Source organism: Lontra canadensis, unplaced genomic scaffold, assembly GCF_010015895.1.
Source record: "Lontra canadensis isolate GAN:19392208 unplaced genomic scaffold, GSC_riverotter_1.0 scaffold72, whole genome shotgun sequence".
In the NCBI taxonomy this organism is placed as follows: Eukaryota; Metazoa; Chordata; class Mammalia; order Carnivora; family Mustelidae; genus Lontra; species Lontra canadensis.
In genome coordinates this window covers 10,519,732-10,542,848 of record NW_022631066.1, presented here as the reverse complement: position 1 = coordinate 10,542,848, position 23,117 = coordinate 10,519,732, and the positions used below count along the sequence as shown (strand labels likewise).

The 23,117-nt window shown below is 45.4% G+C and overlaps 1 protein-coding gene across 8 annotated transcripts in view; it reads right to left on the bottom strand.

The window, feature by feature from the left end:
* FRMD4A (FERM domain containing 4A) overlaps positions 1–23,117 on the bottom strand; it is a 609,192-nt gene that overhangs the window by 269,634 nt on the left and 316,441 nt on the right. Inside the window, exon 1 of one of the 8 annotated variants that reach the window (XM_032880948.1) lies at positions 8,424–8,582. The exons of the other annotated variants lie outside the window; for them this stretch is intronic. Within the exon in view, the coding sequence (XP_032736839.1) occupies positions 8,424–8,582 (159 nt within the window). Of the gene's footprint in view, positions 1–8,423; positions 8,583–23,117 lie in introns of those variants that run through there. 8 annotated transcript variants of the gene reach the window in all.

Here is a 23,117-nt window from a genome sequence, read left to right as displayed (position 1 = left end):
CTACTGCAGCAACTTTGGGTCAGTACCTAGTGTTACTCCTGCCCTTCTCCCTCCTACCCCTTTGCCTTGTTCACCCCACTTGGCTTTAAGATCTCTGCTCATGTATAGCCTCTTCAGGAATACTTCCCTGAATATCTAAGACAAGGCAAGTTCCCCTATTGTACCTTCTTAGACCACCAGGTACCTTGTCCTCAAAGCCTTGAGGACAAGTATACTTTCCTCAAGTATTTATATATTTCCAAGTATACACAAGTATAATTTCACCTGAGTTTGTATAATTATTATACTAGGACTATTGAGTGAATGAATGATTTTCAGATCGCTACCACTGGCATATAACCTCTATAAGAATATGGAATCATGTTTGGTTTTGTTCATCATCCCATCTCCAGAACATAGCCAATGCCTAGCACATAGTAGGTGTTTGCTCGTAATTTGTTAGATGGATGGACAAACACAGGAATTAATGAGTGAATCTGCATTTAATTAGTGGAGAAGCCGAGGCGGACGTCAGCCATACCCAGATTCACTGTAAAAGCCAGAAATGTAACTTAGAATACTTGGCCCCAGCAGCTGCTGCTAATCATCGTTTTCCAAATGACTGCTGAAGGGGCTATGCAGAATCAACTTGAATATGCATAGCTGGGCACTGCCCCAGAGTAAATGTCTAGATCCAAGGTCCTTCTCCACAGGAGGCCAGCCACAAGCTTCCCTGAGCTTGAGCTTCGATGTGATGCCCTTTACTTATAACACCTCCCAGTGTTATGGAGAATCTAAAAGAAGGGAAAGCATTTGAAAGGACGGGGTAAACTATAAAAAAGATATGCCTGTGTAGTTTTCTTGAAGTTAAGAAGTGTGAAAAATTCTCTCTCAAATGGTGGGATTTTGGAAAGATACCAGCTTGTGAAGAATAGAACATTTTGAAGATGTTAGGCAAAAAAATCACCATTTAGTTAAATATCATATTTGCATGGCAATGGCAGAGAAACTAGGGCCCCCATGCATTCCAACAGCCCTAACCCAGAGATGCTGAAACGTACAATTTAAGTGAAAAATTGGCCACTCCCCTTCTAATGGGATTACAATCTGCAGGCCCCACCTAAGTAGAATTTAGAAGTTCTCGATGTCCAAAGGTCATCTGATATTGGTCCAAAGCTAAAATTCTGAGTTGATTTGCACAGTGCTTTGAAAGTAGATTAGCATGTGTTGGGAGGGGCTGACCCAAAGACAGAGATGCTGAAGTAGTAACTGACGGCTTTTTAAGCCTCCAAAGTATTACTTTCTTACTGGAACCAAGGAAAATGTCTTCCAGGAGGATGAAAACAGACTCCATGTCAGACTCAAAAAATATTTTATGAACAAAGTAAAAATCGAGTTCTTACATTGTTTGCAAATCCTGTCCACATCAAAGAATTAGAAAAGCCAAGAATGGGTGCTCCCGGTCTGATTGCAGAGACATGCTTCCGTGTCAGTGTAAGAACATATTGTTGCAAACGACAGGGTGTGTGACATTCTAGCACGGGTGGAAATGCAAACACATCATTTTTTACTGACAGGCACCAGCCAATGAGTGGCAGAAAAGGTTAAAACACACAAATGTGCAGACTTGACAAAACTTAGAAAGACATATGATAAATTAGCTAATTGTTCTTTTTGGTGCAAGCCTTCCTTTTTTCCCCTCCTTTACCCGTAACACATGGTATAGATCACTGGAGAAAAGGCTAAGCCCCACACCATATGTAGGCATTAAATAATACAAAGGGCACAGCCCTTTGAAAACATACATTGCCATAACACAATGATGAAAGGGGAACAGCAAAAATAGCAAATTGAGAATCAAAGCCCAACTTTCCACATGTGGAAACGTTTGCTGGAATCATGGCAAACCCACTGGTCCCAGATTGGTTGTGTTAGTTGTTTCAGAAGATATGGATGAATCATTGAAAACCCAATCTCATTTGAGAGGACTTGCGTGTCTTTAGGAGAACGCAGCACCAACCTCACTATAGCTCATCATGCGGGCAGCTGACAACATTGCATTTTCAAAATAGTTCAATTTCTAGAACCTCTCAGTTTCAGAAACACGTTTTTCTATTAGGAAGAAAACACACAAACTTTTCTCGCTGACAACGAACCCCATCCCAGGATGGTAGGGCCCACTCGTGGGTTAGCTGGCGGGTGTGTGTGTGTGTGTGTGTATCCAGGTCATTGCAGGCCTGGTTCTGGGCCACAAAGAGCTAAAGGTAGATACTTGGGATGGAAACTGCTACATTTAATTCAATAATTTTAAAAAAGATTTTTATTTATTTATTTGAGTGACAGAAAGAACACAGGAGAGTGAGAGGGGAAGCAGACTCCCTGCTGAGCAGAGAGCCTAATGCTGGACTCAATCTCAGGACCCCGGGATCATGACCCAAGGGGGAAGGCAGACACTTAACTGACTGAGCCACCCAGGTCCCTGGTACATATAATTTAAAAAGCACTCTTTCCTGATTCCAGACACCTGGGTGGTCCCTAGAAGCACTGGTCCATATTTCCTCCCAAAAGCAGCAGTGATGGGTGAACACAGATAATCTGAAACCCACTTCTCGGAGGAAGGTGGGAATGTGCCCCGAGACATTTTTCCACTCCTACTTTCTCTGATAAGCTTCCATCCTAAAATCAGGAGGACCAGGTATGTGGCCTCCTTTGTGCTTTGTTCAGCAACCATCAGAAACTAAAAGGCAGAAACAAAGTTGACAACTCTTGTGAAGGGTGCAGTTTCTACAAATAGACCAAAAATAAAAAGATAAAAAAATTTTTTTTTAAACCGATGACATCCAACTTAAAAAAAAAAAATCACAATCTAAAACAGGCTCACATATGCTATACATATGTGATCCACATCTTTGGATCTTATGGCATGGCAATAATTCAGGTTGTTGGTCTTATTTATTTTATTTTTCCCCTATAATTCATACTGCACAACCGGGGGCTGGGGGAGGTAGTTGGGAAGGTACAGGGGTGCATTTATCACGAAGCTTAAACTCCAGGGCTCCTCACTTCTTGTCTCCGGAACAATTCCTAGCAATATATGCACATACTCATATTTGCATCAGTAAGCTATTTTAATTGTCATCAGTTACGACTCATGGCTCTCTCCACACTGACTTCCCCTCTGCTAACCCTCCCCTCTTTATCAGGTAGCATCGGACTGACTGTGGGGATTTTTGGAATTCACGTAAGGGTAAAGCTGAGTTGAGGTACTCGTAGTTTGAGATTAGTGGGATGTATGTATGAGGTTCACAGTCACTTACAGTTATGAAAAGATGGAAGCAAGCTGTACGACTGTGGAAGGGGATTCCAGTCAGGTTCCTCACTCCTAGGTGCCAACACCTTGTCTTGTCGTCCAGAGTCCAAAGCTAGACCTTATGCAGCTATGACTTCATGTTACAGCACCTGGCTCTGGAGGTATGTGACCTTCATCCACATAGGAGAAATAGGGTTGAAAATGCTGGGAGCCAGGGGCACCTGGGTGGGTCAGTCCGTTAAACATCTGCCTTTGGCTCAGGTCGTGATCTCAGGGTCCTGGGACCCTGCTCAGTGTGAAGTCTGCTTCTCTTCTCCTTCTCCTTTTGCTCCTCCCCCTGCTTGCGCTTGCTCTCTCTCTTTCACACATAAATAAATAAATAAATAAATAAATAAATAAACTTCTTAAAAAAAAAAAATAAAATGCCAGGAGCCAGAAGCTAGTCTGTGGAGAAATCTTCTAACCATCAGACCAGTAAAATTATAAGTAAAGATTCTGTTTCTCATAACGCCTAGTCAAAAGTGGGAGATTTTCCCCCTGTCAAGAGTACATGTAATATACAACATACACAATTACAGAAGCACCTATAATTTTTTTTTCTTATCAAAGGGAATAGAATGTAATTGAATTTTCCCAGAATTCCTCTGTTCAGAGGGCACACACCTGTGTTCTTACTATAAACCAGTATGTTGGGTAGGAGATCACATGGAAATAAAACTTGGCAGAAGATTTTTCCAAAATTAACAGCAATTCTAAATATTTGCACACTATTTCCAACAACGAGCATGCCTGAAAGAAACCTTTCTAATGTAACAGTAATGAAGGGGCACATTTTGCTAGGCCATGCGAGAGGAAGACGGAGTGATTGCCCAGTGAAGAAGAGATCAAAGAGTAAGGCAGCCAAAAGATGCAGGACAAAGAAGGGTAACAGCGATGTGTCAGGCAGTGAATTAACCGACGTGTCATTTCTCTGGATTTCGAGATGCTTACAGTATTTGCTGCTTTACATTTGAATGAACTGTGATTTTCCATTCACGCCTAAGTTTGCACAATTTTTAAGTTATTTTTCTTTCAAAACTTCCCCACCCTGGATTATAGATTCTGGATTGATTGTAGGCTCCACGATGAACCCTTGTCTGAGAGAGTAATGTGGGAAAGTGCAGAGTGCCAGCCACTGCCAAAGGGCAGAGGTCCCTGTGGGGAAGAGCCAGGCACTCCCAGCAGGGCTACCTCAAGGCAGAGCTTAGTGGGGATCTGGGAATGAGGGAAGTCCCCCAGGGCCTGCAGTCCAGTCCTGTTCTAGAAGGGGGTAACTATGTGCTGACTAACCCCTTCAGCATGACCTTGCGTGATCAGGTTCGTTCTTGTAATAATAAAAGCAGCTAACACTTACTGAGTGCTTTGTATGTGCCGAACAATGGGCTTAATTTGATCAGAGTTCATCCTCACTATGATCTTGTCTTTTATAACTCTCACTTTTTAGAGGGCACACAATGCTTTTTGTTTTCCATTAGTGGTTCCTACTAATACATTGGATCATGTACACACTGCCAGCCCCTATGCTTGGATATTCTAAATCATTAAGTCTAAGGTGGGGCTCATGAAATTAATACATGTGTGTGTATATTTTAAAGTGGCTCTCCTGATTCTGCTGCTGCCTATTGGGGTTTTGTAAGCATCTGCTTACTCTATGGGGTTCCTTCTGCTCAAGGACCCTCTAGTACATTAGAATCACCTGGATAGCTTTAAAAACATACCAGAGCCCAGACCCCACATCAATTAACTCAAAATCTCTGGATCGGGCCTAGGAATGGTGGGGGAGGGGGGCAGTTAAAATCATCCTAAATGAATCTAAAGTTCCGCCAGGATTGACAGCTATCTCTCTAGCCTACAGACAGACTGCAAACCATGAAACCATTGTTATGAAAACAGCAACAGAAAAAATAGAAAAAGAATATATATTGGTCTCTGTGCTTGTGTCCTGGCGCAGAGCTCATTAAAACCCTTGTAATTTTCCTAAGTGATAAGAGCGTGGGGAACATCTTCTGTTCTAATATTTGGTCCTCGACCCTGGTTCCTGACACAGAGTTCCTAAATCCCTTGGAACGTCCTGGGTGGTAGCAGTGTCTTTTGTTCTAATGAGGTGACTCTGGGTGGGCTCCTGGATGGGGGCTGCTCACCAGAAAGTCCAAGCCATAATTAGAAGCTTGGAATGTTCAGCCCCACAAGTCTATCCTCCAGGAAGGGGAAAGGGGCTGGAAATGGACTTAATGATCGATCAGGCCGTCAGGGAGAAGCCTCCATAAAAATCCCGAAAGTACTGGGGTTCAGAGAGCTTCCAGGCTGTGAGCACAGTTGCCTGCCGGGAAGGTGGTACAACCCAAACTCTCTAAGGGGACAGGAGCTCAGGATTCTCCCAGATGCCCCTGCGTGCAGGACACCCCCACACCTAGTCAGAGAATCATGAGGATGGTAGCAAGATGTAAATAAAGGAGAACACACAGACTTTCCCCCAGACAATTAACTAAACAAAATAAATAGGAATGACCATTAGTCACCTTGTCACACCAATAAAGACACTCTTGATGAATTTTTCCCAAGATAAAAAACAGTAAGAGGACAGTATGTTAAAAAACAGCACTCCTCATTTGTATATGCTTTCCTATGCGTAGCACACTCTCGGGAATGTGAACTTACTAGAACTGCGCACGGGTTTGAACCATCACCCCCGTTTTAGAAGGAAGAAAGCAAAGGCTAGAGAATAAAAGATTTTCTGGTAAAGTCTTCCCTGAGCAAAGTTAGTTTCTCTCTGCTCTTTCCTTGAAGACTATTAGTCAAAACACAATTATTTGGTTTCTCGACTCTTCCCCAGGACGCTGTGAGCTTTTGAGGATGAGCCCGTATTTTATTTTAAATGTCCTTTTAAACCAACCTGGCTTGTCAGCATGAGTGGGGGCTGGGCAAAGGGGGATGATAAGTCCTGTCTGGAACTCATTCAGACCACCCCTGCTCCGGCCAGCTGCTTTCGGCTTTGGGCTCCCCTACCTTCTCCCTGCCCCTCAGCTTGGTCCTGCAGACAGCTGACTGGCCATCCTGGATCCCTGGGTCAGTGAACTGTCTGGATTTGTCATCCTGGCTTTCAAAACAAACTGGTTTCCGTTTGTACGTGTGGGCATTACCTGCCGGCTGTGGACAAGGCAGTGGGGGTCACAGGCATCTGTCCCTGGGCTGACCAGCCCGGCTCAGCCAGAGACAGGCGGTGAATAAGCCCGAGGTGCGATTACCTAGCTTCTCACAGGGCTGGTGATCTGACCTGAAGCTGAGCAGGGCCAATTTGTTTTCCAAGACCTGGTGGCCAAGAATTCGACGTTCTCTTTAGGACACTCGCAATGTTAAGGGAAGTCCTGGAAAAGCGCCCTGGGTGGGGCGCTAGCCCACTCTGCTTCCTTTATGTACAGTCTTGGTCTTTATTTAACTTGATGAGACATGAGAGGAGACAAAAAGAGGTAAAGTGGGAGACGGAGGTAAGGAGTCAGGGCCCCCAAACCATGTGCAATTGCAGCCACAGCTAAGAAGAGAGAATTTTCCTGACTAAGGAATCATACCAAACGCCAACCAGGAATTCAGGAAAAGCTTCAGATGGACAAACCAGCCATGTGACTACTTGAATCTCCCATCTGGGAGACTTTTTCCAGAATTCTTTCAGATTCACAACTCATTATTTGGAAATACCATACACACTTTTCAGACTGCTGTCCAATTTGGGTAGACTGCTCTCAAGTTTCTTTTATGATGTATTGCAGATAGATTTGCTGTTTGTAGTAAAACTCCAGCTATGTGCCCTTCAAACACAAGAATTCTGGAAAAAAGATCTCATTCCCAGAAACCACTTGAACCATGTTCACCCCGTCTGCCAACGAGGTGATGAAGAAGCAAGAGCGGGAGCCCTGGAGGGTTCTGTCCCTCTGTGAAGTCAACGCAGGGCTCTTGGGTGCATCTTCCAAGGAAACGTTCCTTCAGTGAGTCCAGACATTCCATGAGGTGGGGTCAGGGGGAGGGGTGACCACATGGCCCTACATTGTTTAGCTATTACAGTTCATTAAGGGATTATATGCTGCCAAATTATGCCCCAAAATACAAAGGCCAGCTGTATGTCCTTGGTTCCAAGCAGTGGGTTGAGCCAGCTAACAAAGATAGCAAAACTACTCAAGTTGACTTAATGAGGGAAACTAGGTTGAGAAAACCGTCAATGAAGAAAGAGCTAGTGACTCCCCCTAGAGAAGCAGTCAGCGGGGAGACTTCCCCATTACTACTCTGCCTTCACATCCCCCAGTCAGGTCCACGTTCTTTTTCTCAGTCTCGGCTGGGCAAGTCCCCATAGCAAGTGGGACCTGGCTTTATGCCACCAGTCCGGATGGATGGATGGGAAAAGCAAACCTCTCATTTCCCTGCCGTGGAGTGCTCTGTACCCCCAGCCAGTGGACTCAGAAGGGCCACCCTCTTGCAGAAAAATGTTCTCTCATGAGAAAAAGAGGCTGCGTGTGGATGTCTAACTTCAGAGGTTGCTGGGGAAGCCACCAAAGGACAAGGAGGTGAGGACAGAGACTCAGTACAGCTTGTCAGTGTTCTTCCCTCCTTGTCTCCTGTCCCACTCGCTCCTTACCAGCTGGTCACCACCCTCACCACATGGACACACACACACACACGCACCCACATGCACAGCTTTTGAAAAATAGCATTTCTTCTGTGAGAGGAACATGAACCCATGGAAAGGGTATCCTTGTTTTTTTAGCCAGAAAAACCTTGCTCTGTCACAGGGCTCTGTCATTTACTAACAGCGTGACTTTGAACAAATGATAAACCTTCTCCGAGTTTCAATAACCCCATCTCAAAATGCTGACAAAAGTACCTATTTTACCAGTTGTTTGGAAGACTGAATTGCATCCCGTTTATGAAGCACCTCTCACGGTGCCCGGTACCTAGAAGATGATGCTCGATTAATGTCAGCCCCTTCCCCACCATTACAACACACTTCATAGTACTCAACATGTGACAGCAACTTACGCTCCTTCCCCACCATCACCGGCTGATTTCTTATGCTGCAAAGAAATGTAAGAAGAGCTTCAGGTCCCACCTGGTAGACAGCCCTGGAGATGCACCATGGTTTCAGCATCAGCTGCAGGACCCGAAGGTGTTCCCCTCGACACGTCCTCAGCACCCGGGAAGTCAGGCCCCACACCAGACGGTCCCAGCTACATAGCAGGTCTTCTGAGCCCAGCGGCCCTGCAGCCATGCCAGCTCCAGGCCCCGCCTTTACCCCTCTGGTCCCAGGCCCCACATACAGGGCTGTGTTCTTTTAGTAACACAAAGTTCAAATGTCGCCAAGATTTAATCAGGCAAGGGAAAAATGCAGTCAAAATAACTCTGTTTCCTCTGTCCCGCTCTCCTCTCCTCCTACCTTCCCTCTACCCTCACTAATCTGCAGGGACTGTTTTCCCTCAAGGATTAGCAAATAGCTCCTAAATCAAGATGTTTTCTCCCTGTCTCCCTATCTCTGGGAACTAACCAGGAACAAGGTAGAAATAAGCCTCTCACCCTGCAGACAATCGCACAATCCCTCCCTATCAGGGGACTGCCGCAGACACAGAGCGGACTTTGGGGGCAAGTCAACCCCAAACCGAGGGAAGAGCATTAGCCCCGAGTCATCACTGGGTTCTTATGGTTTCAAGATTCCATCCAGGGTAAGAAGCAAAGGGGAAGGAGCTCTGGCTTGCCCTGCCAACATTCCCAAGGCATTCCATCTCTTCTCTTAACTCTTTAAAACTTAGAGAGCCAAAGAGTTTCTGCGTGGTGAAGCAAGAAGGCCAACTTTGTATCAACACTGGAGAGACTGCTATTTCTGAGGGCACTTCACAAAAACGCACGCATTTTCTTTGGACATTTCCCAAGTTTACGTTAGGATTAAAGGGGCTGTAAGAAAACCTATCTATCAGATTTAATATCAACATCTGTGATTTTGGAGGAAAGCAGATAAAAGAGGGAAAGACAATGTATCTCTTTTCTCTCCATAATGGGCATTTTCTGCAAAAGCTCTTGTGACTCTATTATGTGTTGGATAAGCTCTATGAAGACCTTATGCCAAGGGAAGACACCCAGTTAAACAGGGTACAGCTATTTGCCATATCTATTAAGTTTTTTGAGTTTGGGTCATTTTTTTAGATTTATTTATTTATTTGAGAGAGAGAGAGAGTGCCAGTGAGTGTGGGCGGAAGGGGAGAGGGAGAGGGAGAAAGAGAATCTTAAGCAGACTGCGCTGAGCATGGAGCCCGATACAGGGCTTGATCTCATGATCCTGAGATCATGACTTGAGCTGAAACCAAGAGTTAGATGCTCAACAAACTGAGCCACCTAGGTGCCCCGAGTTTTGATCATTTTTGACCCTGTTTGAGAAGGGCATCTGCCTTCAAATTCAATAGGCTATATGCCAAAAGATGAGATCCCAAGTGGAGAGGGCAGGCAAGTTGTAGGGGAAGATTCAGTTCCAACACAAGCTGTATGGTGTTAAGAGAAGAGGTGTATTTAGTCTTTTATTTCCACACACTCTGTCATAAAAGGTGATGGGATTTTAAGGAATCTTGCCTTTCTACAAACACTCCATTAGCGGAGATTATTTTATTAAGACAGAAGGAAGGAAAGATGGAAGGAACAAAGGGAGGGAGGGAGGAAGAAAAGGTGGGAGAGGAGAAAGAAAGAAGCAAAATTAAAAAAACAAATAGTATGTGGAAAATGATTGCTCCATTAACATTAGTTAACCACCTTGGAATTCTCAAGAAAAAACAAAAGCAAGCTACATCATCATTAGCTTTTGCCTGTGTCCCCGAGCTCATGCTCTCCATCCTCTGGGGATTTTGGCCATGAACCAGACTGTTATCCAAAGCATGTAATTATGGAATAGATAGGGACAGTTTTAAAGGCACTGTTTTATTCCATGATTAAACAATGTGACTTAAAATTTTTTTTAAGTTAAATATATATATTTAGCTTATGGTCTGGGAATCTTTTAAGTATAAAGGTACCATAATAAGCTTTTTAAAAACATGCCTGAGTATAAACATATTAGCTCCTAAGAACAGCAAGACTTACTCAAACTGCCCTGAAATCTTTATCACAGACACATCCTCTGCAGAGCCTAGTGACTTTAGCAGATGTGCTGGTGGAGGACACCACCCAGTGTCTTCAGCGGTCTCTGATTCTGCCCTAGATTTGAGGTCAATCATTCAGACTTTGACAGGCAGTTTCCCCGACGGCAGATGGGAGGTTGTGCGTGCAAACAGCACCATTACCATTGACCATGAGGCCCTGTGCTTTGAAAAGGATTTAGAATGCTCAGAGCAATGGGACATAGATGTGTGTGTCTCAGTATGCATGTGTGTCTGTGTGTATCTGTGGGTCTATCTGAGTTGTGTGTCTGTGTGTGTATCAGGGGGCAGGAGGAGGAGAGTACAAGGAAGAGGGTGGTGGCCGTGGGTACAAACTACATGCATATCGTGAGGGAACAAGGACAGGACCTCAGGGCTCACCAGGCATAAGAAGGACCTCCATTTGCCTTACTGACTCCTACCTCTTCCTAACCATGTTCTTTATTCTTTCCTGGAAAATAAAAGAAAATCGGGGTTTTCTGGGCAGTGTAGCACTTAGACATTGTTCACAAAACTTTAAAGAACGATGAAATCAGTGGTCTCATGGGTGCCCAAGGGGTGACGAAAAGCACTTGAGATACCAGGAAGGCGTCAGAAAGAGCGATTACAGAATCACCTCTCCTTTCAGGAGACTTTCTGCTCCTGTTGGGGTGAAGAGAGTCTGAGGACTGAGTCAGTTGGCAGGACTGGCTTAGTTGCTGAGTGCTGGCCTCCTGTACGCCTTGGGGGAACAACACTGGGAGAAGCAGAAGTCTTGATCCTGCGGTTCCATATTTGGGAAGGGACCAAGGCTGGAAACTCTAAATCAGGTGCTGACCCTGGGAAGGAGGTGGGCGTGGCCAAGCCAGGAGTTCCTGTCCATGGTGAGGGCAGCAGAGGCAGGTGGGGCATTGTGTGGGACATAGAGCCACCTCGGGGCACTGACTGCACTGCCACCCCCACCCCTCCCAGCTGTCCACCCCACCATGCAGCTGTTCATTGTCTTGCCTGTGTCTACCTCTGCCTCTGGATTTTCTGTCCCTGTGCGTTCAGACTCTCATTCACTGTATTTGTAAAGACAGAGGAATTCTTTTCAAAGCAATAAATACCTTTGCCTGACTCTAGGGATTTTTTCAGACTAACTACTGCCTCGAAAAGGACTTGGAAAAACTCTGAGTTGAAAGTAGTATATGGCACAATTAAGAACAAAATTTGCAAATACATAAAGATACAGGAAATTGCGTGCACACAGAGAAGTCTATTTATAGCAGCCCAAGAAATATATTCAGAAATGCATTCTAATGTAGCCCATCTTAATTATTCAGTGATTATTTACTGCCTATTTTAGAAAATGTCAGCCCTAAGACGGATGGAGAACTCCTATGCCCTCTGTCAGCTGCTGGGAGGCACAAATACCATTTTTTAAAAGATTCTCTTGGATGCATTTTGATATCTTTTACTGACAGAATCTGAAGGTCAAGGACAGTTGCTCCCACATCGAAGCCCAGTCCAGTGGAGCTCCAACACCAAGACATTTCAACCAGAATGAAGGCCTTACTCCAACCAGATCTGTTCTTTTGGAAGGACGGGGATCAATGGGCAACTTATTCCAAATGAGCCCAACAAGGTGCAGGAAAAGAAATGAATCCACAACAGGAAGGGGAAAGCAGGGGCTTCTTTAGAAACACCCAACAACCCTATTTCCAGGTTTTGGAGAAAGCAGATCCCTTTCAGTTTTGCAGTTACCATTTCTGTGCCACATGTGGACATTTTCAGTTCTTAGCTACTAACTCACATTTTAATTCTACTTTCGCCTCCTGACTTCCAACAGAGGACTCAAACTTGGGCTTAAATTTATTGCACATTTTGTTCTTTCCTTCCATTGAATGCTTTTGGTATTAAATCCCCATGTGCGACCAAATGCTGGTCGGGGGCAGAGCTGGAAGCTTCATTCTTTAAGTGAAGGTGGCCCATACTTCTTTGTCAGTACTTTTTTTTAAAAGATTTTATTTATTTATTTGACAGAGAGAGAGTGTGAGCACAAGCTGGCACAGCGGTGGGCAGAGGGAGAGGGAGAAGCAGGCTCCCTGCTGAGCAACAGTCCAGTGTGGGGTTTGATCCCAGGACCCTGGGATCACAACCTGAGCTGAAGGCAGATGCCCAACTGACTGAACCATCCAAGAACCCCTTTGTTAGTATTCTTAAAAAAAAAAAAAAAAAAAAAAAAAAAGAACCCAACAGTAGAGATGTAATTTACAATCCATACACTCCATCCATTTAAACAGTGCAACTGAATGGTTTTATAGTATATTCATGGGGCTCTACAGCCATCACCAGAATCTAAAGTTAGAGCATTTTTATCACCCCCAAAAGATAGCCTGTACTTATTAGCTGCCATCAGCACTCCAAATTTTCTCAGCCTTTCCCCAGCCTCTGGCAGCCACACACCTACCGTCTCCATACATGTGCCTCTTCTGAAAATGTTATATAAATGTGATCTTCGCCACCAGCTTCATTCATTTAGCATAATGTTTTCAAGGTTCATGCATGTCATGGCATGTACCACACCTCATTTCTTTCTCTTGGTGAATACCCTTCCACTGGATGGACGGATCACATTTTCTTTATCTGTTCACCCACTGGTGGGCATTTGGGTCCTTCCCACTTTTGGGCTATCAGCCATAATGCTGTTATGGACCCTTAGGGACCAGTTTTTGTGTAGATGTATGTTTTTCGCTTCTCTTGGGTAGATCCCTAGGAGGACAACTGTGGGATCACATGGTAACTCTACGTGTAACCTTCTGAGGAACTGCCATGGTGTTTTCAAGGTGGCCACACCAGCGGTGTGTGAGGGCCCTAATTTCTCCACAGCCTCACCAACCACCTTAGTGCCCATCTTTCTGATTAGAACTATCCTAGCGGGTATGAGGTGGTAGTGTTCTTCCTTACCTAGTCAAATTCTATGACATGTCTTTCAGTCGAGGGGATGTGGTAGCACGTGGAAAGGGTGCCTCTCAGGGGCTGGCTGCTGTCCTCCCAACTGAGCCCCGTGCTTGCTGCTGCAGATGGACTCTGGGGAAACAGGACGGAAGGTGCTGGAAAGCCCAGCATTTCCTCTTCCATCCTCGACTGCTCCCTCCACCATGTCTTCCTTCCCATCCTGACCCTCTCACGCCCACCATCAGGGGCAAGAAGTCCAAGCATTTTTGGATGTCCTCATTCGTCTCTTTATCGTCCTAGCGCCAGCTCTTTGGGAAAAGGATATTCAGAAATAGCACTGGTACGGTTAAGTGAGTGGGCGACAAAACCAAAACTCAAACAATCTTTTGAAATCCAGAGGCGTTTCAGGGCCGCTCACTAACATATTTAATCCCATATTCGGGTCTGGAAGATGTCCCAACTCTGACAAAGAGTCATCACTGCGTCATCATTCCTCAACCTGAGAACCCAAGGGGCCCACTTATATAAAAGCTAGGGAGCTCACTCTGTTCATTTGGGAGTATTATTTTAGAAAAAAATGCTCGTCTGTGTATATAAAAATATTTTGGGTCCCTGGGAAAGTAGAGGAGAGGCAGGAGCTGCCCTCTGGCTTAAGCGCTTCCAGAAAGTCACGCCAAGAGCTATGTTTAGAAATATTTCCCCATGCTCCACAAACCATTATACAAGTAGTCCTATGGCCTTAAAAGTGATGTCATCCTATCAATTACAGTGGTTACGAAAGTTAAGTTCTCATATATATGCCAGACCCCAACAGAAATACAATCACGGCTGTCTGAATTCAATCAGTCCAGGCTCTGAATGAGAAATTAAATGCTCTCGGCTCCTCTTTTCTTGATCTCTTATTATTTGGTTTCCATGGAACTTAGTGGCCAAGGATTTTTTTGAGCCTCTATTTAGCAAGCGTGTGTTTATGAGATCATGGCCTTCCGTGAAAACAATAAATGCTTTGTTTTGTTTAGGAGTCCCAGAACAATGGTTTGGGGCCTGTCGGGAGTGAAGGTATAAGGTTGGGGGTCCTATTCACAAAAAAGAAGGTTTGCTCGCTTGAGAATCCCTTCCATCTCCTCTCACACAGGAAGACACGCTAATTCTCACAGGAGAGTTGTTGACAGATCATCAACACTTGCCCTCCATGTGGGAACTGAGAAGACATTAGAAAACTTGTCTCTAGGAGCTGTGAAGAGGTCTGAGGATAACTCAGTGAGGAGGAAGTTAAGGTTTCTCCTCCAGACGTAAAAGGAGGCACGTAGAACTGAGGAAGACATAAACCGGGATAAGAACAGTCAGTTTTTACCTGTCGTTTAAATTCCTTTTAGCCTTTTACTCAGCTGTGGATATTACATAGTTTATAATATTGTGTTACTTATAATATATTAGGAGATTTTTAAGACAATGTGTTATTCATTTCCTCAAAAGTCTATTTCCTCTCTAAAGTTCTTTCTAATTTAGCAATCTTATTTTTTTTTAAATCCTTAATGTTTGAACTTAATAGAAATGTAATGACCACAGAATGAATAAAAATGTGTATTTTATATAAAAACATAGGCTTGTGGTTTTTCCTGCTGCTCTTGGGTGACCTCCCTTCATAAAACCGACTCTGGAGTGGCTTAAGTTTCCTCACAGGAAGTTCTGTTGTTCTTGTTTTGGCTTCTCAAGGAGCAGGCATATTAGGTGGGGTTAGCCCTCCATCCCCTTTCTTATTCAGTAATGAAGACATGACACACAATGACAAAGACAATGCGGGAGGCTTGATGAATGGGAATGGAATGGCCTTCCTAATGTAGGTAGGGTCAGTGCAGCTCTGCAGGTCACAAGCAATTTGGGTGAGCTAATGACTTTGGGAAGCCATTTTCAAGGCTACATTTTTCTCTTGCTTCCTTAGAATACTTTTCTCAAGGGGGAAAACAAAAGCGGAGATGTAAAAGAAACCAGCTGGGAGACTATTCGCTGGCTACCACACTGTCCCACCCCAATGCTCCATATCATTTATATCACAGAGTCCAGAGATCAGGACTTCAAAAAGCCCAGAGCTACACCTGACTGAAGAGACCATATTCCAACATAACCGTGGCAGAAAATCGATTCTATTCTAGTCCGTCCCATGTTCTGATAAAAAGTTCTTTCATGAAAATGCATCCCTATAATGACAGAAAACTCCAAAACGCACAAAACCAAATAAAAAGCAACCATAAGTTCTTTACTTGAATTGGTCAATGGGGATTGGATTAGTTCATCAGCTGGAGTTTGGTATTACAAATTTCAAGTGAGCCAAAAAGCAAATCCTTTGATATATATACAAAGTTAAGCCTGTTTTAGGGTAAGTTTATTGATGTGGTGAGTTTCCCTAGACTACCATGGAAGAACTCAATACCATACTTTTCTCATTAAGGCCTCTCTCTCTCTCTCTCTTTCTTTCTGTCTCTCTTTTTAAGATTTATTTATTTATTTGAGAGGGAGAGAATGAGAAAGAGAGAAAGAGCGAGCACGCAAGAGTGGAGGAAGGGGCCAAGGGAGAGAGAATCTCAAGGACTTCCCACTGAGCACAGAATCGGACATGGGGCTTGACCCTAACTTGAGCTGAAATCAAGAGTTGGATGCTTAAATGAAGAACCACCCAGGTGCCCCTTTCTCATTAAGATCCCTTATAGATAAAAGTGTTTATTTGGAGCGCTGCCTTTTGGAACCATTTAAATTAGCCTGACCATAGGTAGCAAGATCTTTTCTGCATCCATGGCTGACCAAGGATGCGAGGATGACAGGGGTGGGTTAGGATTTAGCAACAGAACTTGGAAAACCAAGAACTCTGTTGGGGTTGGTGGGCAGTCGGGGCAAATTATGTTTAGGAAGTCAGGACAGTGGTCATAGACATCCAGAATGGGGGCCATGGCTGGATGGAAGACTGAAGGAGAGCCAAGCAGGCTGAGCCCAACGTGTAGGTGTGCTGGTGAGGAAAAGATGAGGCTCTGACAGGCACCTGTGTCAACCACTTCAAATGCCCCCTGTCTGGATCTCTTCTATGTCCTGCCAGTCTCTGAGTGGCTAAGTGAAATTTACTGGCTCAGTGTGTCCCTGAAATTGCAGGAGGTCCTCTACCTCCTTCAGCAATCCTGCAATCGGTGAACCAGGGAAACAACCAATGAAACAAAATCTAATGCCTTCTAACGACTCAAGAGAAGAAATGTAATTACACTTGTGCAGGCCATGAAAGCATCTGAAAATCTATTAGGAAAACTAGCTTAGACTTTACCATTGGATTTGTCACGAAAAATAGAATATAATAAATTTTTTCCCTAAAAAAAAAAAAAAAAAACCTCTGTGTGTTATATAATTTGAGGTAAATTTCCAGGCGAGAAGGAGGAAATTGGATCGGGGTTTTGGTTATTTCCCCCTTGTTTCAGAAACAAGGGTGATGATTTAAGATTCAGCAGGGAGGGGATGCGTAGGAGCTAAGCGCCTTTTGCTAATGTCTCTTAATAAACCCAGGACAACCGCCTCATTGTACTGCAGCTGGGACCAGGCTTCTTGTTAATTAAGCACCAGTAATAGGCAGGTCTGAGCTCTCCTTGGTGAGTTTGACCACAATTAAGCGGCCCGAGGTGCTCTCTCTAGGGAGCACTTCACCTCCTCCACCAACTCAGGATGGATCTCAAAACGTGAAAACCAGAGCAGCCCATGTGGCAGAGGTTTTGTGACACTGAATGTGTGTTCAGAGCCCAGACTCAGGCTGATAATCCCTTCCTCACTTCCAGTGGGACGCATGGAAGCATTCCCCTATCGGCTTTCACCCCCCAATCCTCCAGGTTTCAGATATTTATTTTTCTTATTAAGTTAAAGTATATATAAATTTACCATTTTGACCCTTTTTAAGTGTACAGGTCAGTGGCATCACATCCCAGTGTTGGGCAAACATCACCATCAGCTATTTCCAGGACCCTTTTCATCTTGCAAAATGAAACCCCTGTACTCATTAAATGCTAACTCCCCACTCCTCGCAGCCCCTGACCCCCAGCATTCTATTTTCTGTCCCCGTGAATTTGTGAATCTTTCACACATGCTCTCGTCATGTGAGTGGGAGAATACAGCAGAAGCAAGCAGGGTCTGTCCTTCTGTGTGGGGCTTATCTCGCTTAGCATCGTGTCCTCAAGGTCATCCATGTTGTAGCAGGCGGCAGAGTCTGCCTCCTCTTTAAGGCTGAATGATGTTCCACTGTATGGCTAGACCACATTTCATTGGCCCATTCATCTGTCAGTGGACATTATGGTTGTTTCCACCTTTCGGTTGTTACAAACAATGCTGCGATGAACATGGGCATACAAAAATCTGATTAAGTCCCTGCTTCCATTTCTCTGGGTATTTACCCAAAAGTAGAACTGCTGGATCATATGGTGAGTCTATATCTAATTTTTTTGAGGAACTGCCATTCCATTCCGTACTCATCTTTTCCATCTCCTGCTGCTGCCCTGTTCAGTTCCTAGGCCTTTCTGGAGGCAGAACACGACTTTGCCCACAGAGGGGCACACAGCTGCTGACATCTAGAAGTTGTTTGTCCCAGTGAGACACCTTCATTAGGTGGCCCCGGGGTAGACCTACACATCTTTGCGTGCAGGAGCCTCCCTAGCCCTAACCTTTACCATGTCTGCTGGATTTGCGTCCTCCTTCCCAGGCTGGACCTGGGTCTCTCTCTGAAGTCTAGCTCAGTTATTTGCTGCCAAGGCTTCTGCAAGGCCCTCAGAATTCTCACCTCTGGGACATGCTGCTGGCCACTTTCCTTGTCATGCCCCATGGGGCCTTAGTGTTCAGGTAGGCAGGTTCCTCTGCTGAGGGCTGGGGAAAGGGAAGGAAGTCAGGAATGGCTGGTGTCCACCGAGAAAATCACACTGGTCTAGGGTATCTGGGGGCTGACCGAGGCTGTGGCCCCATATAAATTACTCTGAACTTAGGCTTGTGGGTGTGAGTGAGGGTTAGGCATCAGGACGTGAGAAACTACCAGACAGGGATGAGGACCCTTCGTGATTTGAAGAAGGGGCCCCATCGCAGAGCAGGGTTAGGAAGAGTGAAGCGGGGCATTAGGACTACAGGCCTAGCAGGTTCCAGCCTCTGTGAGAAAGTAGACACAAGTCAGAGTCAAGGGCACGACCCTTGGGTTTAGCCTGGGTTTAGGAAGAAACATCTACAGTCTGTGTACATGTGGGTCCCAGCCACTGGATGCCAGGCTTCAGGGCCAAGAGAGCCTGCCTGCTAGTGCAGGGCATCTCCCGGAACTCTACAGCCTTGCTCAGTGCCACCTGAGCAAGGAGTGGAGTCCTGACAGTTTGGATACCTGCAGCTGGTAAGAGTCAGCGAGGTGGCCTCTGACAGGATACTGCCACCTGGCTCTCAGTGAAGCCCCTCCCACCCCCACTGTACCTACTGATGACAGGGGAGCCACCTGTGGCTTTGGATGGCTCTGTTGCCTGGCATGGCAAGTTGGCAAGGCCTGCGGGACCCTGACCCACGGGCTGCCAGCTCCCTGTCCCAGGCATCAGCATTTCAGCTGACTTATCAGCACCCTATCCACACCAGTCCCTCCTTTCCCTCAGACTCACGGTGGCCCACCCCTGCAGCTCGTCAGAGTCACCAGGGTAGTCTTCATGAAATGTTTTGACTTGCGCTCCCCCCTTAGGGATGCCAGTTTTATCCGTCTGGGGAGGGGCTTGGTGTCACTATTTTTCAAAAACATGCCAGGGGTTTTAACCCCTGGCAGCCCAGGAAAAGAAGCAGCACAGAGGTCTCTGTCCTGCAGACAAGTTCCTTTTGAGTCATGTGGTTACCAGTTGTCACACTGTAGCCTGCATTAGAAACACAGATCTCTGGTCGGGGGTGGGTGCTGGGTGGCTCAGTCAGTTGAACATCTGACTCTTGGTTTCTGCTCAGGTCATGAGCCCATGGGTCGTGAGACTAAGCCCTGTGTTGGGCTTAGCGGGGAGCCTCCTTGAGGATTCTCTCCCTCTGTCCTTCCCCCACTTGCTTGCGCTCTCTCTCAAATAAATAAATCAATCTTTTTAAACAACAACAACAAAAAACCCACAGATCTCTGGGCCTCATTCCAGAGTTTTTGACTCTGTAGACTGGGTGTCGGGCCTGGGTGTCTGCATTTCTAACACAGTCCCCTGTAAGTCTGAATCTCTGGTCCTGAGACCACACTTTGAGAGTCACTGATCTAGGCCTGCCATAGCCCTTAATTCTCACCATCAGGCTGACTGACAGAAATGGAAGCGAGCTGTGCCAGTCAGTTGACTGTGTGTGGGTTGCATTCTTCAACAGCTTCTTCAAAAGCCCTGCGTTCACCTTGGAGTATCACGGGAAGGAACACTCCGGTGGGGTCGCAGGTCCGGGGTGGAGACTCCAAACACGAGATGGAAAATCAGCACTTAAAGACCATCCACCCAACTATTCCTCATCCCTGTCCCGAGAGAATAACTGGAGAGTTAAAAGGGATGAAGTTTCCACCCTTCACGAGGATCACGTACGGACTTGAAAAGCCTGGGTATTAGTAACATGTGTTTATTTCTAAATTAAAATGGTTTCTTAATGATGAGTCCTTGGGCTCCCCAAAGGCAGGAGTGAAGCAGCCAAACTGAGACCCTGAATCACTCAGTCCTTTGTCCTTGAGGCTGGGAGGCCAGAACGTTCAGAGGTTACAAGCCGCCGTCAACAAAGAGCATTTAGACTCTTGTTTTAGAAAAGAGTGACTCATCTTCGGGTCATTTTCTTGTCTATCTGCCCTCTCTCTCCACTCTTCCCGAACCGTGAGGAAACTGCAGGCGACACACTTGCTCTTCTTTATCTCAATGCACAAAGAACACAAATGCTGCTGATCGCAGAACCCGACTTCCTGTTAAGGAGGATATCCTACGATTTAATGGAGGAAGATTTCTAAGCAAAGCAGAAAGTCAAGTGATTTTAGAGTTTGCTTCCCACCTACAATTAATGAGGCTACAGCTGTAAAGGAAGAGGGAAAAAAATTAAATCACTCCAAGGCAGGGGCTCTTGCTATCATCTGTGGCTGAAAAATAAATACGTCATGTTTTTTTCTTAAAGAAGGAGCTCTAAATCTAACAGAAACGAAATACTTGTGAAAGGATAGAAAATGAAAAATATCTGATCAGACAATAGACAAAGACTGGTGTCCCAGGCCTACTTATTTAATTTCCCACTTGTACAAAACAGAGAGGGAGATGAAATCATCTCTTTCCTGCCTAAAGGCCATGATCTGCCTTCCATCTGTGCAGAGGACTTTTTTTTTTTTTTTTTTAAGGGTGATGCACAACCTATAAACATTCCTTTTTGGTCATGCAGGGGTTATGGACGTTTTTAAAACCCAAGACTGTTTCAGGTCTGTAGGAGTTCCAAATTTGGCAAATGTAAAAGTCTCATAGCAGACTCTTTGACCTTGGGAGGATGTCAAGAAGGGAGAGGCTATTTCAGAGGGGATTATATTTTAAGTGTCCACAATATGCAAGGAAGGAATGCCTTTCAGAAAGGACATCTCAATGTGTTATGTTCCTTCCTTTCTCTCTTATAACCTCCTGCACCAGAGGATTTCATACCTTGTTGAGTGCACTGGACGCTCACACTGATCTTGCCTGTATGTCTGTATAAAATGGTCAGGGTAAAGACAATAGATGGGTATAGGGACAGTCGAAGAGATGGATGATAGATAATATCTGAAATAAACACGGGAAAGAAAAGTAATCTATGTCCACATGCATCAGTTAAGATATGTCAGTCTTATTACTCAAAGTGTCCTGCATGCACCCTGGTGTTTGCACTATCTGGGAGCTGGTTAGAAATTCAGATTCTCGGGCCCTGCCCCATGCTCCAGACCTAAAGAATCAGCATCGGCATTTGACAAGATTCCTGACTGATCCCTTGTCCACTGAAGTTTGAGAAGCCTTGCTTTTGAACATAACAGCCTAGAATGAAGAACAGTGATTTTTAGGGACTTACTATGGAAATCTTATTAGCCCATGTGAAATCTTAGGTGGAAACCTAGGAACGATGTCAGAAGTGTTCTGGTGAGGCAGGGATGGGGGATCGAAGTCTTCCTAGTGCCCTCCCTGGCACCTCCCATCCCCACACCTCTGTGCAGCAGCTGTCTCCTCTTCTCTGGGGGCGGCAAGGATTCCCAGCACACATACCCTAACACTTAAAGCTTAGAGAACGCAGGCCACCACTTAGAGTCCTCTGAACGACAGCTAAGCCCTGGGCATATTACAGACACTCAAGCAATAGCAGATGATCATTAACAATTGATTTTTAAAGCAAGATGATGTACCAAAGTTGAGCTCAGAAATTGCACAGAAGGACCCGAGAGGAGAAATCAAGAAAAGCAGGGGGATAGCATACTAAATACGAGAGGAAGACAAGAAAGACAAAGAGATGGAGAAAGGGAAGAGGCCCCGATCGTCAGGGCTGCCAGATAAAATATAGGGCACCCAGTTAAATTTGAATTTCGGATAAACAACATCCTTACACTAAACAGCTATTTATCAAAATTCAAACTTCACTGAGTTTCCTGTATTTTCTTGTATTTCCATTTCCTCCATCAAGGACACTTTTCTCAGCAGCCTGGGCCCCAAGAGTCTTACTCTAATTTAGACCCCAGTCAGATTCCCTCCACAGAGATCCCTGGAGTCACACTGCCTGGATTCAAATCCCAGACCTGCCCCTGCTGTATGTGACCCTGGGCCCATGATTTCCTCTCTCCATCTGTTTTCCTGTGCTATAAACTGCACACCCACACCCATGCTCATCGCAAAACCGTATTTTACATTGTTGGCTATCAGGTCAATGTCTCCTGGGTCTCGGCAAAGCTCTGACTTTGCCCCAGGTCATTTTCTCGAAGACCTGAGGTCAGCGTGGAGAGGTCCAGAAGGGAGAGGAAGATGAGGTGCCTGAAAACCCGTAGAAGGAGGTGCTCTTCCCTCCTTCCCCAGGGGCCTGGCCGTCACGTCTGTCCGGTCAGTGCATTTCCTTCCTCCTGTTCCCAGGGGGCTGTGTCTGGGGATGTGCTGGGGAAGGAGGGAGGAAAATGTGTCACTTGATATTTGCTCCTTGACCCTGGCTGACCCGGCTAATTCACCGCAGGATGGAAGGAAGCACACTGTGGAGGCCTTCCTTTGCCAGAGCTTCTCGGCCTTTCATCTCAGCCATCAGGGAGCGAGATCTTGCTTCCTCGACACTTTAGCTGAGCCATGGGAGAGCCAATCGCCTGGCAAAGTGGACAAGCCCTAGAATGATGATATCTTCTATTTCAAGGTCAGAAATTCTCAAAAAGCTGCTAATCCCGGAGCCAGCATTTGGGAATTTGTTATTTCTTCCTCTCAGAGTAAACCTGACCCACCAGTCAAACCTCGTCTTGAAGCCTTTCTTACCATCTTTCTTACCCATGAACTGCAAGATCTGAGGCTAGATTCCAGGAATGGACTGTTTTTAAACATTAAACAAAACAAGAAAGCCAAGGTATCTGGAAGCATGTGGGGCTCAAAGCTCCCTCTGCTCCCGGAGGAGATCCTGGAGCCAGGTTCCGAGGTAGATTCTGACTCAGAATCCCTAATGGAATTGAACAACGATCCCGAAACTGCTATCTGAATGCTTTGGTTTCCCTC